Below are 19,084 nucleotides of genomic sequence, written 5' to 3' on the forward strand. Positions count from 1 at the left end.
GAACAGGGTACTTACAGTGCTAAAAATATGCCTTATATATATTTCTCATTATCAAATCTATTACTGAGGAACAGGTGAACTCTAATACAAAAATATTTTTTTTAATTCATAAAACAACTCAATTATTTTCCTTAAGGTCTCAGAAAAAAAAGAGATGTGTATCAATAATATCTAACATACAGGTTACATTTTGTATAGGAGGAATATACATAAAGAAACTCTTACCAGAATTTTAGGACTAAAATTAAACATAGTATTCAAGTTCTGTCTGAAAGAATACTCATAATTTAATAAATCTGTTACCACACAAGCACTGTAACAAAAATCAAACAGCAAACCCTGGTAGAAGGACACTGCTAACATAATCAACACTGGTGAAAGAGGAAGAATATCAATTCCACTAAGTTGTGGTAACATTTCAGTCTCTGAAGAGGTTAAGACAAAGCGTATTTAAAAAAAAAAAAAAGGAGATGGGATAAAATTTAAAAATCCTTTCAATCATATCCCGCAAAAAGCTATCAGATTAATTTCCAATCTGCTTCTTACTTATCAGATTTAAGTAACAGAGATGAAAAGAGGTGTTTTTTAAAACTGAATTAAAAATAAGCTCTTTTTGATTCTTTAGCTTGTTATTTAATTGAATCTGACTCTCTCTGAATTGATAATTACTTACACAGCTGTTCCACTGCAAGCATGGCACAGACAGTTCATGAGACCCTCTAAGTTACTATAAAACAACAATCAGTCTCTGTAAATACAACCTTTGCCCATTGTAAACTACTGCCATATATTTCTGTTATAATTTAAATGACATGATTTATTTCCATCTATGGCTATTTTAGTCACCATATCCTAAATAGTCATCAGGGCAAAAAAAAAAAAAAGAAAAAAAGATAATATTATAGCTTCAAGAGATGCCATGACATAAAAGGAACAAGGCTTAATTAAGAAAGGGGCCAATCTGATTACTATCTCAGCTTCACCATGGACCACTTGGGTTAACACAGTTAAGGCACACTTTCAAGTTTTATTTCTTTTTCAAAAATACAAAACACACACCTACTGTGTAAACCACAGTGCATAATGCCTGACAGAAAAATTCTGCTGCTAACATCTAGGTGGAAGAATAACACGGTGGTTTAGAAATGTTAACTACTTTGTCAAATCCCAACTCTACCACTTATTTAGCAGCATGACTGTGGATCAGTTATTTAATCTAAGTCTCAGTTTAATTTTAAAGATAAACTAGAACTATTAATGAGTTTTACAAGCTATTACTATAAAGCACTGAGTAGAATATTTGGCCCACAATAAACACAAGAGATGTTTGCTATTATTATACAATCTTAATTAAGCATTGAAGGCATTAAAATAATGCATTGATATTAGCTATCCTCTCATATACTCTGTATTGGCAAAAGGTAATTTTCTACATTCTCAGGGACCAAGGTACAATTAATCATGCTCTTCCAACTATTTTTTTCCATATTTTGTATGACAACTAATCAAATCACTTCTTAAGACAGAAGTTAATGTAATGTAACATAACACAGGGAAGAAATATTATTCTTTAAAGAGTAACAAACTATCATCCAGAAGATATTAAACAATGACTTACTATTGGAAGTGAAAAAAAAGAGTCCTAAGATGAGCTCAGGGAGGACAGAAACCTCCCATGGAGAAGAAGGGCAAGAGCTCGCTTGATCTTGATTTTCAGTATGAATAAAGACCCTGAAAGCAGAGCTTCACATCCGTCTGACCTTTGGGGTTTTAAGCAGGAAGTGTCAGAAAAGTTAACACAGGGACAACTGGCTTGCAGTGGCTAAGCATTCACAGTAATGTCGCTTTTTGATTCTTCTTTGTCAGCTCTTCCTATCACTGAGAGGCAGGATTCACCAAGTGTTGGATTGTTTACTCACTTGTATGGAACATGAGTTGGGCTTAGACTGCTATGAGACAGGTAAATTTTACTCTACTAATGATGTGCTGTTGCCATAGTAACCCTCCTCTGTAGGAGAGGAACCACACGTTCAGACATTTGACGTATGCACTTGGCTGAAGAGCCAATGGGGGAAGCCACCATCTGTAGGATTATGATCACTTCTAAGTCAGAATCTGACCCCAGGTCAATTGATATGGCTGCACCCTGGGAGCCTCCGTCATCCTAAGCAAGCCGGTCTCCACACCCAGCATCCCTCGGGGCAGAGTGTGCCACACCACACGTTGGGACTGGGGTCTGGTGTGGACAGCCCTTCACCGTGGGACACACGGAATGGCCAGAAAGCTGGCCACCCCCTGGCCCATCAACACCATGCATTCATGGGCAACTTGGTGCTAAACCACCTGTAGCTGACCTGCTTCTAGGTCAGGGTTTCATACCTAGGACAGCAGCTCCCTCATTGTGACCTATTTAAAGTCAGCCCTTGACACAAGGTTTTGTAAAAAATAAAAAATTAAATTTTAAAAAAAAACACTTTTAACTATACAAGTATACTGTAAATTAAAAAAAAACACTTTTAACTATACAAGTATACTGTATTTATATAAATACAAGAAAGAAAAACAGAAGAAAATTATATAAATATAAAACAGGAAAATATTCAAAGGCAAGTGGAGATTTGTTTTTTTTAAATAAAGATGTTTAAAAAAAATTTCACGAACAAAGAATGGAAAACAAAATCTGGATAAACCTTTAAAATAGGATAGAAGAAAGCAGAAATTTAAATGATGAAAAATGATGCAGTGATATGGAACTTCACATCCTTCTTGAGAGCTCCTGAATGCAGAAGTCAACAAAAAGAAAAGGAAAGGAATGAAAACAACACAGGGGCCTTTCGTAAAAACCCACAGCTAGCGTCTTACTTACGGTGACACACTGAATGCCTTCTCTCTAAAACCAGAAACAAAGCACAACGAAGTTCAAAGTTACCAACCCTGTTCAACATCGTGCCAGAAGTCCTAGTCAGTGCAACAAGGGAAGAAAAACAAAAGTTTAACAAACAGGAAAGGAAGAAAGAAAACTCTCTCTTCATGGACAATCTGACTATAGAAAAAAATCACAAGGAAAACAACAAAAAAACTGCTATAACTAAATAGTAAGTTTACCAAGGTCTTGAATACAATAACAATAAACAAAAATCAATTGTGCTTCTATACACCAGCAATAAACAATGGAAACCCAGATTTTTAAATCAGTACCATTTACAACAACTCCAAAGTGGGGTGGGGGGGGAAGGGGGAAGGTTAAGAGTGTTCAACTCTAACAAAAATGGAGATATACTCAATACTGTTAAGAAGTCATTTCTCTACAAAGTGATCTATAAATTAAACATCAGTTCAGTGCAGTCACTCAGTTGTGTCTGACTTTGCGACCCCATGAATCGCAGCACACCAGGCCTCCCTGTCCATCACCAACTCCTGGAATTTACCCAAATTCATGCCCATCGAGTTGGTGATGCCATCCAGCCATCTCATCCTCTGTCGTCCCCTTCCCCTCCCACCCTCAATCCTTCCCAGTATGAGGGTCTTTTCCAATGAGTCAACTCTTCGCATGAGGTGGCCAAAGCACTGGAGTTTCAGCTTCAGCATCAGTCCTTCCAATAAACACCCAGGACTGCTCTTTAGGATGGACTGGTTGGATATCCTTGCAGTCCAAGGGACTCTCAAGAGTTTTCTCCAACACCACAGTTCAAAAGCATCAATTCTTCGGCTCTCAGCTTTCTTCACAGTCCAACTCTCACATCCATACATGACCACTGGAAAAACCATAGCCTTGACTAGACAGACCTTTGTTGGTAAAGTAATGTCTCTGCTTTTTAATATGCTATCTAGGTTGGTCATAACTTTCCTTCCAAGGAGTAAGCATCTTTTAATTTCATGACTGCAATCACCATCTGCAGTTCTCAATAAAATTCCAGAGGGTTTTTTGCAGATATTTTTTTAAAAAGGTTTTCATTAAAAGGTAAAGAAACTAGAATACCCAAAACAATTATCAAAAGGAACAAAGTTAGCAGATTAACAATACTTGATTTTAAGACTTACAACAAAGCTATAGTAATTATGGCAGCATGATACCAGCATAAAGACAGACAAACAGATCAATGAAACCAAAAAGAGAGTCCAGAAAGAGACACACAAATATGTCAAATGATTTTTGATAAAAGAGTTAAGGTAATTCAATAACAAAAGGATGTTATCAATAATTGTACTGAAACAAATGAAACATTCATAGCAGAAAAAATATAAGAACTTGGACCTATACCTCATGTCCTACATAAAATTAACTCAAAATGGATATTAGACTTGAATGTAAAACACAAAACACTTAGAAGAAACAGTTAGAAACACTATAAAACACTTAGAAGAAAAAAAACAGGAAACTTTTTGAGACACTGCATTATGCTACAAATTCTTAGATCCAAAACCAGAAGCAGTATTAATAAAAGAAAAAAATGATACATCAAACTTCATCAGATTCTATAGCTTTTACTTTGCAAAAAATACTACTAGAAACTGAAAAGGAAAGCTATAGACTAGGAGAAAATAACTGCAAATTACGTTATGTGGCAGAGGACTTAAAAATTCACAAAACTCAACAGAAAGAAACCAAACACCCTCTACAAATTGTAACACCCAAAAAACCAAGAACAAAATGAAAACCCATGCATTTTGATATGCTGGGATTTACACTTATAATTGTCCTTTATATTTATATTACTATGATTCTTTTTCTGTCATAATGTAGAAATACAGTTACATAAAAGATCTGAACAGACACTTTACCAAAGAAGCTCTATGGAAGACAAGTAAGTACATAAAAAGATCGTCATAATTTGTTACTAGGGATATGTAAATTAAAAACACAAGATACCATTACAAACCTAATTGAATAGCTTTAATACAAACTGATGATATCAAATGCTGACAAGGATTTGGAACTACTGGAACTCTCATATAATGCTGATGAAAATACAAACTAATACCAAACCTTCACAAATAATTCCAGAAAATAAAAGAGGAAAGGGGAACTCACTTTGTGAGGTCAGTATTAACCAGATGCCAAAAAAGACATCACAGGAAAACTACAGATCAATATCCCGCAGGAACATAGATCTTTACCAAAATATTAGTAAAGCAAATACAGCAATATGCAACCAGGATTATATACCAAAACCAAGTTAAATTTATCCCCAAAATACAAAGATGGTTGAAAATCTGAAAATCAATTATGTAAAACAACATATTAATAGAAAAAGGGGCAAAATCTGTATGATCATCTTAATCCCCATCAAGAGTAACTTGGAGTTTCCCAGGTGGTGCTAGTGGCAAAGAGCCCGCCTGCCAACGCAGGAGACTTAAGAGATGCTGGTTTGATTCCAGGGCCGGGAAGATCCCCTAGAGGAGGGATGGCAATGCACTCCACTATTCTTGCCTGAAGAATCCCATGGACAGAGGAGGCTGGTAGGCTATCGTGCATAGGGTCACAAAAAGTCAGACACGACTGAAGCGACTTAGCACGCGCACACACACACACAGAGGTTATTAAGGAGCTTTGTGATACTGCTATTATTTTACATTTTTCCCAGAGTTCATTTTGCTTACTATTTGCTATTCAACAAATGCTGAGCACTTTCCACATACAAGGCATTCTGCTAGGCCCTAATACCAACACACAAAAATAAATAAGCATGTGATTCAGTAATAATAAGTCTGGGACTTCCCTGGTGGTCCAGAAGCTAAGATTCTAAGCCCTCAACTAAGGGGGCCCTGGTATGATCCCTGGTCTGGGAACTAGATCCCACGACTAAGAGTTTGCATGCTGCAACTAAGACCTGGCACAGTCAAATAAATAAATAAATACTTTTAAAAATTATAATAAGTCTTATACATAAGATACACAGTTAACAGAATAACCAACTCTGACCAAGGACTCAGAAGGGAAAAAAGGTGTCATTCCTATCCTAAAGTTACAGAAGCCTATTTAAAATTGGCAATTAAAAGTAAATCACATTGTGGTAGCAAATATGCATGGAAACACTTTTATAGGAATATCATATACATACTTTCTATTGCCTGATTTACCTCTTTACAAAAATTATCACTTTAAAAACTTGAGGTATAATAATTTATGCCATTCATTACTGAAAAATATCCTTTGAGTAATATATCCTGTACCTTGTGGGGAGCAAGAATCCTCTGCCTGAATTTTTCAATTGTTTCTTGACCCATAGAAGACCAAGCACTGGCAAAAGCTTCTGCTTTGTCTTGTCCAAGATGAATGCTCTCTAACTGCTGCTGCAAAGCGGCTGGCTTCACGTTGTGATACACCGCCTAGTAAAGAGGAAAAAAGCTACATATATCCCTAATGCTCACACAGAGATCTTGAGCTATAATTAAATACAACATTACTTCAAATGCTTTAAATTTTTAAAAATTTTCTATTTCTATTGCATACATTTTTTATTATTTTACAAATAACAATATACACAACCAAAGGTGGAAAATTCAGAATTAAAAGGCCCAAATTATTCACACTGAACTTCATTTTTGCCTGTGGTTTAAGTAATACTAAATCTACTTATCAGAAACACTTCTTTGCTCCAGTTATGTAAATGGCATCCTAGTTAAAATTTAATTTCCTTATTTCACTTAATTATTTCAAATTAGTACACAGTGGTTTTGTTTCCCAACTAACACAATTTTTCCAAGAAACACTTTCTCAAAACCATCTTCATCTACCAACTTCCCAGGTAAATACATAATAAAAAATTGAAAACTTTTTTCATAGCAATACCTGCTCTATTTTTTACATTACGATGAAACAATTTTCTCATAAACCCCATGCTGTTCTGTCCAGTCTGGTTATCCTTTTCTTCTACGGAAGGTCCACCAAGGACAAGAACAAAGTCATCTTTATGATCTGCAATCTGTATAAGTCTGCTTGTAGTAGAGTCTAGCATTTTGTCCTCAACAGTATCTGTTCACTAGAATGCCCAAAAGCTGCAGTACTGTTTAAATTTTTATTTCACAAGTATTCTTCTACTTAATCAAACAACAGGAATTTATTAAGAATCTACTTTTAGATTCTTAATAGATTTAGCCTAGCAATGTGCTACAATGCACCAAAAATGTGATCCTAGCCCCTACAAATTCAAAACCTCGTGAAGGAGATTAACTGACATACATGAAATAATGAAAAGACTAACAATGGGCTCAACCATGATGAGCCAAGCATAAAAGGAATCAAAATAAGGGGAGGACTGCGAGTATAAGGGGTCCAGGCTGCAGTGCGAGGAGATGTGATCTGAAGGAACTTAAACAATGAACTGAATTTAGATGTAAAGAAGGGATGCAGAAGGGCAGCTCAGTAGGAAGAAATACTATAACAAAATGTCCTTTGACAACTATTTCTTTTCTAAATGTTTTATTTCTCATCCTAGTCAAATAAATTCTCAAAATCAATTATTAAATTTCTTAAATAAAATGTGTGCATTTTTCCAAATTACTATACCAAGTAACAATAAATTTAAATCTTTTTCAACTGTCTCAAGTCAGTGAAGTCTTGATTCATGATGTCAAATATTAATACTTTACTCATGCTATTCAACACTAAGACAGTGCTGTAGAATGCAATACCATGAGAAAAAAAAAACACACATTCAAATACTTTTTACCACATCAAAATTTTTGATAAAACATATTCACAGCTTTTACCTGTACACTTTAGAAAAACAAGCTAAAATGCAATAGCTGTCACAGCAACACAAACATGTAGTAAATAAAAATCATGGTTAGGCCGTTTGGGGGCAATAAAAATACCTGTTCTAAAATGAATGATATTGTTTCAAGAACTAGGTGAAGATCTTGCTTCTCTAGAGAAAATGCAACTTGAAGTTTTTCTTCCTCTTCTTCACTGAAACTACTTTCAGCCTACAACACAAAAAGCAACCTATTAGCATACATTCAGGTATTCAAAATTCAGATACTGAACAGAGGATTCATTTATTCGTATGAAAATGAGAACTTGAAAGAAAAAACTAAATCCATCATTGAAACAAACTGATGTGTCTCTAAATTTCAATATCTTAAAATCACAGAACAGTTCATTATTTGGATCTTGCCAAACAAATTTCTTTTTTTTTTTTTAATCTTAAGTTCTATGATTTATAGGAGGTGGAAAATAATAACATGAAAAATAGACATTTAAAAAACACACTACTACAAAGTAAAGCCCTAAAATGTTAAGAATTTACTGTTGTTCAGTGGCTAAGTCATATCCAACTCTGGCACCACATGGACTGCAGCATGCCAGGCTTCTCTCACCTTCATCATTTCCCGAAACTCACGTCCATTGAGTCAATGATGCCATCCAACCATGTCATCCTTCGTCACCCCCTTCTCCTCCTGCCTTCAGTCTTTCCCAGCATCAGGGTCTTCCCCAATGAGTCAGCTCTTCACATCAGGTGGCCAAAGTATTGGAGTTTCAGCTTCAGCATCAGTCCTTCCAATCAATATTCAGGACTGATTTCCTTTAGGATTGACTGCTTTGATCTCCTTGCTATCCAAAGGACTTTCAAGAGTCTTCTCCAGCACCACACTTCGAAAGCATCAATTTTTCGGTGCTCAGCCTTCTTGATGGTCCAACTCTCACATCCGTACATGACTACTGGACTACTGGAAAAACTATAGCTTTGGCTAGATGGACTTTTGCCAGCAAAGTGATGACTCTGCTTTTTAATCTGCTACCTATGTTGGTCATAGCTTTTCTTCCAAGGAGCAAGAGTCGTTTAATTTCATGGCTGCAGTCACCATCTGCAGTGATTTTGGAGCCCAAGAAAATAAAGTCTGTCACTATTCTCATTTTTTCCCCATCTATTTGCTGTGAAGTGATGGGACTGGACGCCACGATCTCAGTTTTTTGAATGCTGAGTTTTAAGCCAGCTTTTTCACTCTCCTCTTTCACCTTCATCATTCACTTGTAACACTATATATCAACTATACTCCAATACAAAATAAAATCTTTTAAAAAATAAATAAAACATTGTGAGGGAGAACACCTTCTCTGTAATAATACTAACCAATTATAATGGGTCCCAGCAACTTTTCTAAGAGTCCAAGCAAAATCTTTATTTAAGAGAATAGCATTTTAAGATAGAAAATACCTGGGAGTTCCTTTCCCTTGTTAGCTCTCTTTCCTCCCCTGAACACACCTCAAAACCTCTCCCAATATACGACCTTACCCAGCATTAAGCCCCTGTCAGCATTTATAAGTGGCAGGATTAAAGAGATAGAATCCATTAACCTTAAGAACCTTTATCTACATCCTCTATTACCTAGCACCAAGATTCCCATCAGATAGAGAGGTGGCAACTAGTTTGAGCCTTAGTATTATTTTGTTAAAAGTCAATGGATTAAGGGATGCAGCAAAAGCAGTTCTTAGATAGAAGTTCACAGTGATACAGGACTGCTTTAAGAAATAAGAAAACTTTCAAATTAACAACCTAACCCACCACCTAATAGAATTAGAAAAAGAAGAACAAAATGTAAAGTCAGCAGAAGGAAGGAGCTAATAAAGATCAGAGAGAAAATAAATAAGAAATTTTTTTAAAATAGAAAAAAAAATCAATAAAACCAAGAGTTGGTCCTTTGAAAGGGTAAACAAGATTTACAAACCTCTGGCCAGGCTCACCAAGAAGAACAGAGAGAAGACCCAAATAAACAACATAAGAAATCAAAGAGAGAAATCACAACTGTTACCACAGAAATACAAACAAGTAAAACAAACAAATAGGACAGGGAAGCCTGGCATGCTCCAGTCCATGGGGTCGCAGCGCTGGACATGACTTAGCAACTGAACAACAAAACACATTTACTAAGTATTTTCTATGCACTACACAGATGGTTCGTGTCCTCCGGTGTACTATGCTCTAGTTAGAAAGACCTTACCAACAAACAACGATTCCACTAATTTCCATTTTAATGAGTTCTGCAAAAGAATGGGTTACTACGAGAGTACAAATAAATCAAGAAATCTTTTTGATAGTTGTAATATTTTCCAGAACTTACACATTGCATGCATTACTTTCATAAGCAATATGTGAAAAACAGAAGTGAAGCATCTGAGTACTGCCTCATGGCTAGTCTTTCTTCCATTTCCAAAATAATCTCCTTGATCCAAAGACTGGTTTTTCACATATGAAAAATGTACACTATTAGAACTGCTTTCAAATAAAAATACTTTACCCCCACATACCAAAAACGACTTTCCCAGTTGCTGCCTCTCCCCAACAGCTTCATGGAGAAGTTTCAGAAGTATCATGAGTCCCTGCCTTGACAGCTTAGGATGAGATACAAAATTACAACTGCATTCTTGTAGTGAAGCAGCAGTGAGGTGAAGCTTAGAACTCAGAAGTGCAGCTCAGAACTGTCACATCTTTGGTTTGGGAAGGTCAGTCACCGGAACTCCATCCTTTACTATTTTCTGACTAAGAAAAGCATGAACCCAATTTGGCTAAAATGTCAGTCACTTACCTCAAGACCAGTGTTTTGATTTTAAAGTTCCAGAGTTTCTGTGACTACCACATACCTTCTTGAAATAATGACCTACAGTACCAGAGTTTTATCAATATAAGGAACAGAATAACAGTATTACTCACATATAATCACTGAACCACAGGTTGCATTAAATTCAGTGGATATGTACAATCTAACTTCCAAGTGTGTCGAACTGATTCCTTTTAACATACACCAAATGAGGTGTTTTTGACAAAATATAGATAGTGACTGGGCACACAGAAAAATAAACTTCAGTGTCCTCAATATGTACAAGAAAGGGAGATTTTTTAAAAAGAAAGCAAAAAAGGAACATTCTCAAGATCTTCAGGAGCATTATATTTAAAGTGGTTTGGAGTTAAGGAGAACAAGGGAACATTTATCTCCCCCCAACCACTACTACATGAGATATACACCCTTAAAATAAGGTGGAGCTTAAAATATGTGAACAGAACAACAAATGCAGAATACAGCTACAAAACAAAGTTCCAAACACATATTCAACATCTTGATCTAACAACAACCCTGGGCAGATAAACATTAAATGTAAGTCATGGTATTTGCTTCTAAATAGCAGCAGGTTAACTTCTTCCTCTATACCAAAAGTAACCCACACATATCTGGGCACTGAAAAAGTTAAAGAGATATATTCATTTTTATCCTCTCAATGGGAGAAAAATTTAAGGCCCAGGTTTATGAAATCAGAGATCTAAGAAACTCAAATTTTTAATGGAAAGTGGATGTTAATTTTCTATATATTTAAAAAGCATACACCATAAACACAGAACATAGAACTTCCCTGTAGCTCATACGGTAAAGAATCTGGTTGCAACGCAAGAGATTGGGAAGATCCTCTGGAGAAGGGAATGGCAACCCACTCCAATATTCTTGCCTGGAGAATCCCATGAACAGAGGAGCCTGGTGGGCTACCGTTGGTGGGGTTGCAAAGAGTCGGACACAACTGAGCAACTAAGCACAGCACACATAAACATATACATATATACACAGGTAAAAAGGAAAACCAATACTTAAAAAGAATAAGCACTATATGGACTGACAAGGAAAGATTTCTGGTAAAAGTGATAAGTGGAAAAGGTAAACAGTAGGGCAATACACACAGTACAATGCCACTTATGAAAACATTTATTTAGAAACCAAACAGTTGTATGTGTGTATGCATGCACATACATGGGCACATCTGTATTTATTAATACTTGAAAAAAGACCTGGAAAGATAAAAATCAAATCAACAACAAAGACAGCTTCAAGGGAGGTGCGATGGTTTTCTCACATCTGCAGATTCTTTCACACACCTCCATTCAAAAGATGGGAGCCTAAGTTCCTCTTCCTTGAATATGAGTCAGACTGACTGACTGACTTTTAAGAAGAATATTGCCGGGGGCCAGCGTGAGGAATTCCGCCCATGGCAAAGGTCATGAGGAAGGAGGCTTGGCATACGCAAAGGCGTGATCAAGCCTCAGGAAACCCCCTGTTCCCGAGCATCAACCCCAAAACCAGAGTCTGTTTTATGCTCTCACCTACACCTCTGACTTTACGGGGGGCTCTCCCCCATAACCGTTTCTCTCTGAGAAGGAGTAAACGTGCAGCTCCAAGGCAATAAAAATTCTTGGGCGTGACAAGAGTGTTTCAGCTTACGGACTCCTCTGAAGGTTATCTAGCCCACCTGTATAGGTTTGTCCGGCCACATGTGATTGCTTACAGCCTCCCAACCTGAGAGGCACGAGATGTTTTAGACTTACTAAAGGCAAATTCTTTTGGGGAGTTAGAAATTATTAGTATAGTTTGTTAGGAATTATATTAGTGAAGGGTCTCTTCATTTGTTGTGTCAATAATTGCTGCTAATTCCCTGCTCTGGGTGGGACAAGGATGTCTCAGGTCAAACCTCTCTGCTGACAGACTAGCTTGTGTGACAGGATTATCCTTACTGCCGCCACTAGGCACATGATTGTTTACTACCTCTCAACCATAAACAGCACAGAGAGTTTTGGAGTATTTTGAGAGTCTTAATTAGCATAGGACTTTTTCTTCTTGTTGAGTCAATGATTGCCGCCAGGCCTCTATATCCTTAGGTACCTGGGAATATATTAATCAATGTATTTGGAATATAGCAAAGGAAATATGGTAGTTTTTGATGTTAGCAATACTAGACTTTTTGAGTTAATGGATTTTCTCTTTTGTAATAGATCACTGTACTTATATATCACTGTGTCCTTGCTGTGTAAGAATGTAACTTTATCATATCTTAAGACTAAATAGATCTTAAGGGGAGCATTGGTGAAAGGATTTTCATTTGTTGGGTTGATGTTTGCTGCTAAATCTCCATGTTCCCTACCCTTATAATGAATATAACTAGCATATAGGAAGAAATAAGTATTAACCTTTAAGCATATAGGAGAAATAAGTATTAACCTTTAAGACTAATCATGTTAACCTTGGGTTGAATAAATTTCTTTCTTGATTGTAACTCACTACACCCTCACCCTATAGGAATGTAACTTTATTTGGAGGGTGGTGCCTGGTTTAAGAAAAAACACCCTTGGAAGAAATAAGTTTTTTTGGTTATCAGAAAGAAAGGATCATAAAATGTAAGCAGGTCTCACTCATGGCCAGAAGATGATGTAATATCCCTAAGACCTTTTTTTTTATACATTTATGTGAAGCACCTGATTTTGACAAAGGTCAGGACTGCTGACCCCCACGTGACTCTGTATTCATCCCTATGTGTAACAAAAGGTATATAAGCAAACCCAAAAATAAAGAAATCGGATCAGTTTCCGGAAAGACTGATTCCCCCATGTCGCTTCTTTCTTACTCTCGTTTTTCTGGCTGAATTCCCATCTGGAGCATGGATGCTATTCCACGTAATCCAAGTTATTCAGCCTCTTTTTCTCCACTAATCTTCCTACTACACTATCCATTTCTAATCTCTCTATATCTGTGATTAAATATGTATTTTTCCGAAGACGCCGACTCCGTCCCCCCACCTTCGAATCACCCTGGATCCACCGGGGCTGGACCCCGGCAGAATATAGTGAAAATGAAGTTATGTGATATTCAAGGTTAGGTCATAAAAAAGGACAGCACCGTCCTCTCCTGGACTACTCATTCTAGAAGAAGCCAACCTCCACCCATGTCAGGAGCAAAGGCCCACGTGACAAGGAACCACAGCTGCCGCCAGCTAGCCGTATTAGAAGGAAATCCGCCAAGCCCAGTCAACACTTCAGGTAACAACTGCCTCCACCAGAAGCTGGCAGCAATTTCATGAGAACCCCAAGTCAGAGACACCCGGCCAAGCCACTGCTAAACTCTTTACTTAGAGGAGGTGTGAGAGACAATAAATGATTATTGTTGTTTTAAGCTGCTAAATTTGGGGGAAATTTGCAATTCAGCAATAGATAACTAACACAGGAAAAAACTAAGGTGGAGAAAGAAGCAAGAGTTAACCAAGGGGCCATTTCAGTTCATCCACACTATTTAGATGTCTTAAAACAAACCCTCATAAACTGTGAAATAGTTTGTTATTAAAACATAAATGTTATTGAAACAATTTAAGCACTCTATTTTGAACTTCAAAGGCACAAAAAGGGCAAATCAAAAAATCCATTCTTTCAACATTTCTTTTTCTTTTTTTTTTTTGAAGAATTCATTTTCTTAACATGCATGATGAGTGAACTAATCTCAGTTCCACACATAGTTAAAATCAGGTCATTATCCTCAGAAAGTTATAGAGAATTTCTACTCTATGAAGGCAGAATATTATCGAAATAATTATAAAGGCAATTGCTTCCCTGGTGGCTCAGCTGGTAAAAAATCCGCCTGCAATGAGGGAGACCTGGGTTCGATCCCTGGGTTGGGAAAATCCCCTGGAGAAAGGACGGCTACCCACTGCAGTATTCTGACCTGGAGAATTCCATGGGGTCGCAAAGAGTAAGACACGACTGAGCGACTTTCACGTTCATTTTCAACTCAGAGCATGGCTTTAGAGAGAAGAGAGGCCTTTGGTCCAAAATCCAAGCTCTGACTTTCAAACACAGGCATACATACACACCACCACCGAGCAAGAACATATGGTACTAGCAGTCTGCATACACCATAATTTAAAGTGTACAAACCTGATAACCTTAAGGTGTAAGAAGTCCTCCAGCTTACATTAAGTATAAAATAAACGCATTTTCAGAGATAAGCTACCCTTTTTCTTTTTTTGTTCAGAGATGGGGTGAATTCTTCTTTGTTCAGGACTGTGCTGCACAGTATTAACACATTTAACATCCCAGGGCATTAAATGCCAGCAGCACCCTAAACACATTGTAACAACAACAAAAATCCTCACACATTTCTATATGCTGGGGTTTACACCTGTGATTGTCCTTTATGTTAATACAAGACCTCTCTATCATAATGGGGAAATATGGTGGTACCCACAAGTCAGTCTATCAAATAACTTTTAAAGTTTTGAAAACAATCTTTCTGAAATGTATGGTACCCATTCTAGACTTTTGTAAACAAAGTATATTGGATTACGCTGTGTGTTAGTTGCTCAGTCATGTCCAACTCTTTGCGACCCCACAGACTACCCCACCAGTCTCCTCTGTCCACGGGATTCTCCAGGCAAGAATACTGGTGTAGATTGCCATAACCCTCTCCAGAGGATCTTTCTGACCCAGGGATCAAACCCTGGTCTCCTGCATTGCAGGCAGATTCTTTACCATTTGAGCTACATCTTTACCATTTGAGCTACAGGGAAGTCCTATGTTTTTGAAACAGTTTTAAGGAAAAATATACCAAGACATAGGAAAAAAAAAAAACTTACAGTTACCAAATGGGGATGTGGAGGGAGATAAATTAGGATTTGGGGATTAACATACACAACACTATACATAAAATAGATAAACAAGGACCTACCGCATAGTACAAAGAACTATACTCAACATCTTATAATAACCTATAATGAAAGATAATCTGAAAAAGAATACATATATATATCAATAACTTTGCCTTATACTTGAAATATAACATTGTAAATTAACTATATTTTAATTTAAAAAAGGATATATCAATAGTCTTTAACTTTTTTTGTCTCCATTGCCAATAAACTTAGGTATAAGTAGGTATAAGTTTCATTGTGATGTAACAAATACACCAAATTCCAGAGGCTACAGGTTTTATTTCTCTGAGTGAACAGTTATATTTCAAAGATTCATTTGGATTAGTTTCTTGTAATGAATCAAGTATTTCTTATGTCTGATTTTCATAATTCTTCTAGAACCTGATAAGTTAACTAAGATTGGTGACCAAGTAGTAAATTACTAATTATCAATACTTTCAAGATAACCACACCCTTGAAATAAAAGTGGAAGAGAGTCTTACTGGTTGACAGCAAGTCTACAGAATTATTTTTAAGAGGAAGAATGAAATCGTACTATCAGAATTTTCCCAAAGCATGTTCCACAGAGTCTTAATCCCAAAATAAATACCATGATAAAACAATTCCATGGTCAAATACATATGGGAAAAAAAATACATATGGAAAATTCTGCACACAATAGTCACCTTTAAATATTTACTATTAATGCTACCATAAAATATACTCTGATAAGTTCCATAATATTAAAAAAAATTATTTTGAATGAAAACAGAACTTCCCAAACTTTTGATCATAGGATATTCATCAAATTTGCTGGAGAACAATACCTTGCAAAAAGTTATTCAAGTGGAAACCTGGATTTGCAGTAGAATCATAAGAACAAATTATAAGCGATAATACTGCAAACATACAAACCTTCAGGTGAAGTTTTTGAAGAATTCGGGTGAGCAGTCGTGGAAATCTTCCTATATCTATTTCATTTATCAGGGACACTGCTTTTTTCATGCTAAAGAAATTCATAAAACAAAGTTTTAAAATATGTTTTCCCCAAGTGGTACTGTCATTGCTCTAAGTACAGTTGACTGTAAGTTTTCATCTCAACAACTGATTGCTATAAAGCCAAGTCTGAGTGAAATAAAGAAAAACAGATGATGGCCAGCAAAGACGACAGGACATTTCCAAAAGATATCCCATAAGTACCTCTGTTGAAAAGGTCTATTTGGCAAATTTTCTCTTTCTTCTGGGCCAGGCAAACTACTTGGGAAAACTTGCACTCTGTGGGGGACAGTATCAATTTAGGAGTGGGAGTTTATGTATCCATGTAACTCAAAACAGAACTCTGAAAAGAGTGGAGGGAGGGAAGTGGCAGTTACACCAAAAACAGATAAAAAGACTGATGTTTTGCAGATAAAAGAATTTTTTTTTAAAAATTAACATACAATATCATTCGGGGTCACTAAGTCCCAGTTGTTTTAAAACCCTGCTTAAACTGTAACCAACTTTAAATTATGTGATAAGAACAATTCTACTGCACCACGATGGATATGGTTTACTGATGTGGTGTGTTACCCAGGACACTGGTGTGAGAAAAGGAATTGGCTGTCAGAATGCAATCAAAGAAGGAAAAACTTCAAAATGACAACTCTCTTCAAACAGATTCTTGTCGTGTCACAAGATGGGCTTCCCTGGTGGCTCAGACCGTAAAGAATCTACCTGCAATGCAGGAGACCCAGGTTCGACCCCTGGGTTGGGAAGATCCCAAGAGAAGGGAATGGCAACCCACTCCAGTATTCCTGCCTGGAGAATGCCATGGACAGAGGAGGCTGGCGGGCTGCAGTTCATGGGGTGCAGAGTCGGACACGACTGAGCAACTAACACTATGCACAAAGAAGTTATTCTCCAGACTCAGTGATACTTCTGCACTTTTCTGCATCCACCCACCACGTTCACTATTATTTATCTGTCATTAAATGGAATCATTTTTGCCTAATTTTATTTTAAAATAGAACTTTATATCACCTAGAGAAGGAAATGGCAACCCACTCCAGTACTCTTGCCTGGAAAATCCCATGGAAGAAGGAGCTTGGTGCAGGCCACTCACTGTCCATGGGGTCACAAAAAGTAGGGCACGACTGAGCGATTTCACTTATATCACCACTATAGACCACCGACCTTACCTACCATGTATAGATATGAACTAAATATCTAAATGAATAAAAGGTAAATAAAGGGAAAACAAAAGCAATGTTACCAAATTCTGGTCAGATGCTGTTACCAGCCAAAAAACTCCCGGCCTGGGGCCTATTCGATCTTGATTGAAAAGGTGTATTAACACGTGTTAAGTATTAATGACCACTCAGGACCAACGGGAGAAGGCAATGGCACCCCACTCCAGTACTCTTGCCTGGAAAATCCCATGGACGGAGGAGCCTGGTAGGCTGCAGTCCATGGGGTCGCTAAGAGTTGGACACGACTGAGCGACTTAGCAGCAGCAGCAGGACCAATGGGAGTCTTTCTCATAATCAGAAAGTCTGAAAAGTATTGAAAAAGGAAAGGGAACACCTCTTCACGTGATTTCAGAACTACTGCAGGATGGCTTGGGTACCAGTGATACCAGCCTCGGGGAACAGTGACAGTGACGAGACACTGACGCACTGACTTCAGCTGTCTGACCCGGTGTAAGCCCACGCAAGTGAACCACGGTGCAGGTGTTGGCGCCCAGGATCCCGCATTCCCGCGGGGCCCGCACAGCGACTCCGCCGGCCCGGCGCCCCGACCACAGACAGCAGCAGCGTCCTCGGGCCGGCCCTGCCCGCGCCACCCCGGTGACCGCTGTCCCCCCGCGCCCAGCCGGGGCTACCTGGGGCTCTCCCGCAGGATCAGCGCCGCGGACGCCGCCATCCTTGAAGCTCCCTGGCCCCGCCGCTCGAGTCAGATGCTTGGAGCCCAACCAATTGCGGAGGCGGCGGCGGACGGCAAGCCGGAAGGGCCAAGCCTCGCAGGGGCCGCGCCGCTCCGCGGCTGCAGTCCTGGAGGGGCGAAGGGGCGTCCTCAGTCTTCGTACTCCGCGCCACTCTCGCAGTTCCGAGTTAAGGCTGTACACGTATTAATTTACTTACAGATATATATTTACCTATTTTATATATACACATACCTGGATACGGAGTGTGAATATTTTTAGGTATTAATGTAGGTAATGTGTGTGTGTATAAACATATATTTAGGAGTGCGTACTCCAGGAGTTGGTGACGGACAGGGAGGCCTGGCGTGCTGCAGTTTATGGGGTCGCAAGGAGTCGGACACGACTGAGCGACTGAACTGAACTGAACACATACAAATAATTTTTTTGGAGGGGGAGGAAAAGTTTAAGCACCGCCTGCAGTGTCTGGCCTGCGCTGCAGCTGAGCGAGCGGTGGAATGCTCTCCGAAGGAGCCCAGGGCAGCTCCAGCGAGTGAGCGGCCACCAGCCCTTCCTGTCCCCTGGAGCTCTGCAGTGCCCTAGCGAAACCTGTGCTCTTAGTATCTTTATTCATTCACTAGTGTTGTCTGAGGGGTTTCCCTGGTGGCTCAGAGGTAAAGAATCTGCCTGCAATGCAGGAGACCTGGGTTAGATCCCTGGGTCAGGAAGATCCTCTGGAAAGGGGCATG

The 19,084-nt window shown here is 38.2% G+C and overlaps 1 protein-coding gene across 3 annotated transcripts in view; it reads right to left on the minus strand.

The window, feature by feature from the left end:
- COMMD10 (COMM domain containing 10) overlaps positions 1–18,522 on the minus strand; it is a 183,511-nt gene extending 164,989 nt beyond the window's left edge. For 2 of the 3 annotated variants that reach the window (XM_069591721.1, XM_069591722.1), the window contains exons 1-4: positions 18,297–18,413; positions 16,352–16,442; positions 7,819–7,929; positions 6,175–6,330 (exon numbers count right to left, since the gene is read on the minus strand). In XM_069591721.1, coding sequence (XP_069447822.1) covers positions 6,175–6,330; positions 7,819–7,929; positions 16,352–16,442; positions 18,297–18,337 — 399 coding nt within the window. In that variant the 5' untranslated portion in view covers positions 18,338–18,413. Of the gene's footprint in view, positions 1–6,174; positions 6,331–7,818; positions 7,930–16,351; positions 16,443–18,296 lie in introns of all 3 variants that reach the window. The other variant, XM_069591720.1, reaches the window with a different exon arrangement.
- Positions 18,523–19,084: the final 562 nt, after the last annotated feature.

The sequence above is a fragment of the Ovis canadensis genome, chromosome 5 (assembly GCF_042477335.2).
Source record: "Ovis canadensis isolate MfBH-ARS-UI-01 breed Bighorn chromosome 5, ARS-UI_OviCan_v2, whole genome shotgun sequence".
NCBI lineage: Eukaryota > Metazoa > Chordata > Mammalia > Artiodactyla > Bovidae > Ovis > Ovis canadensis.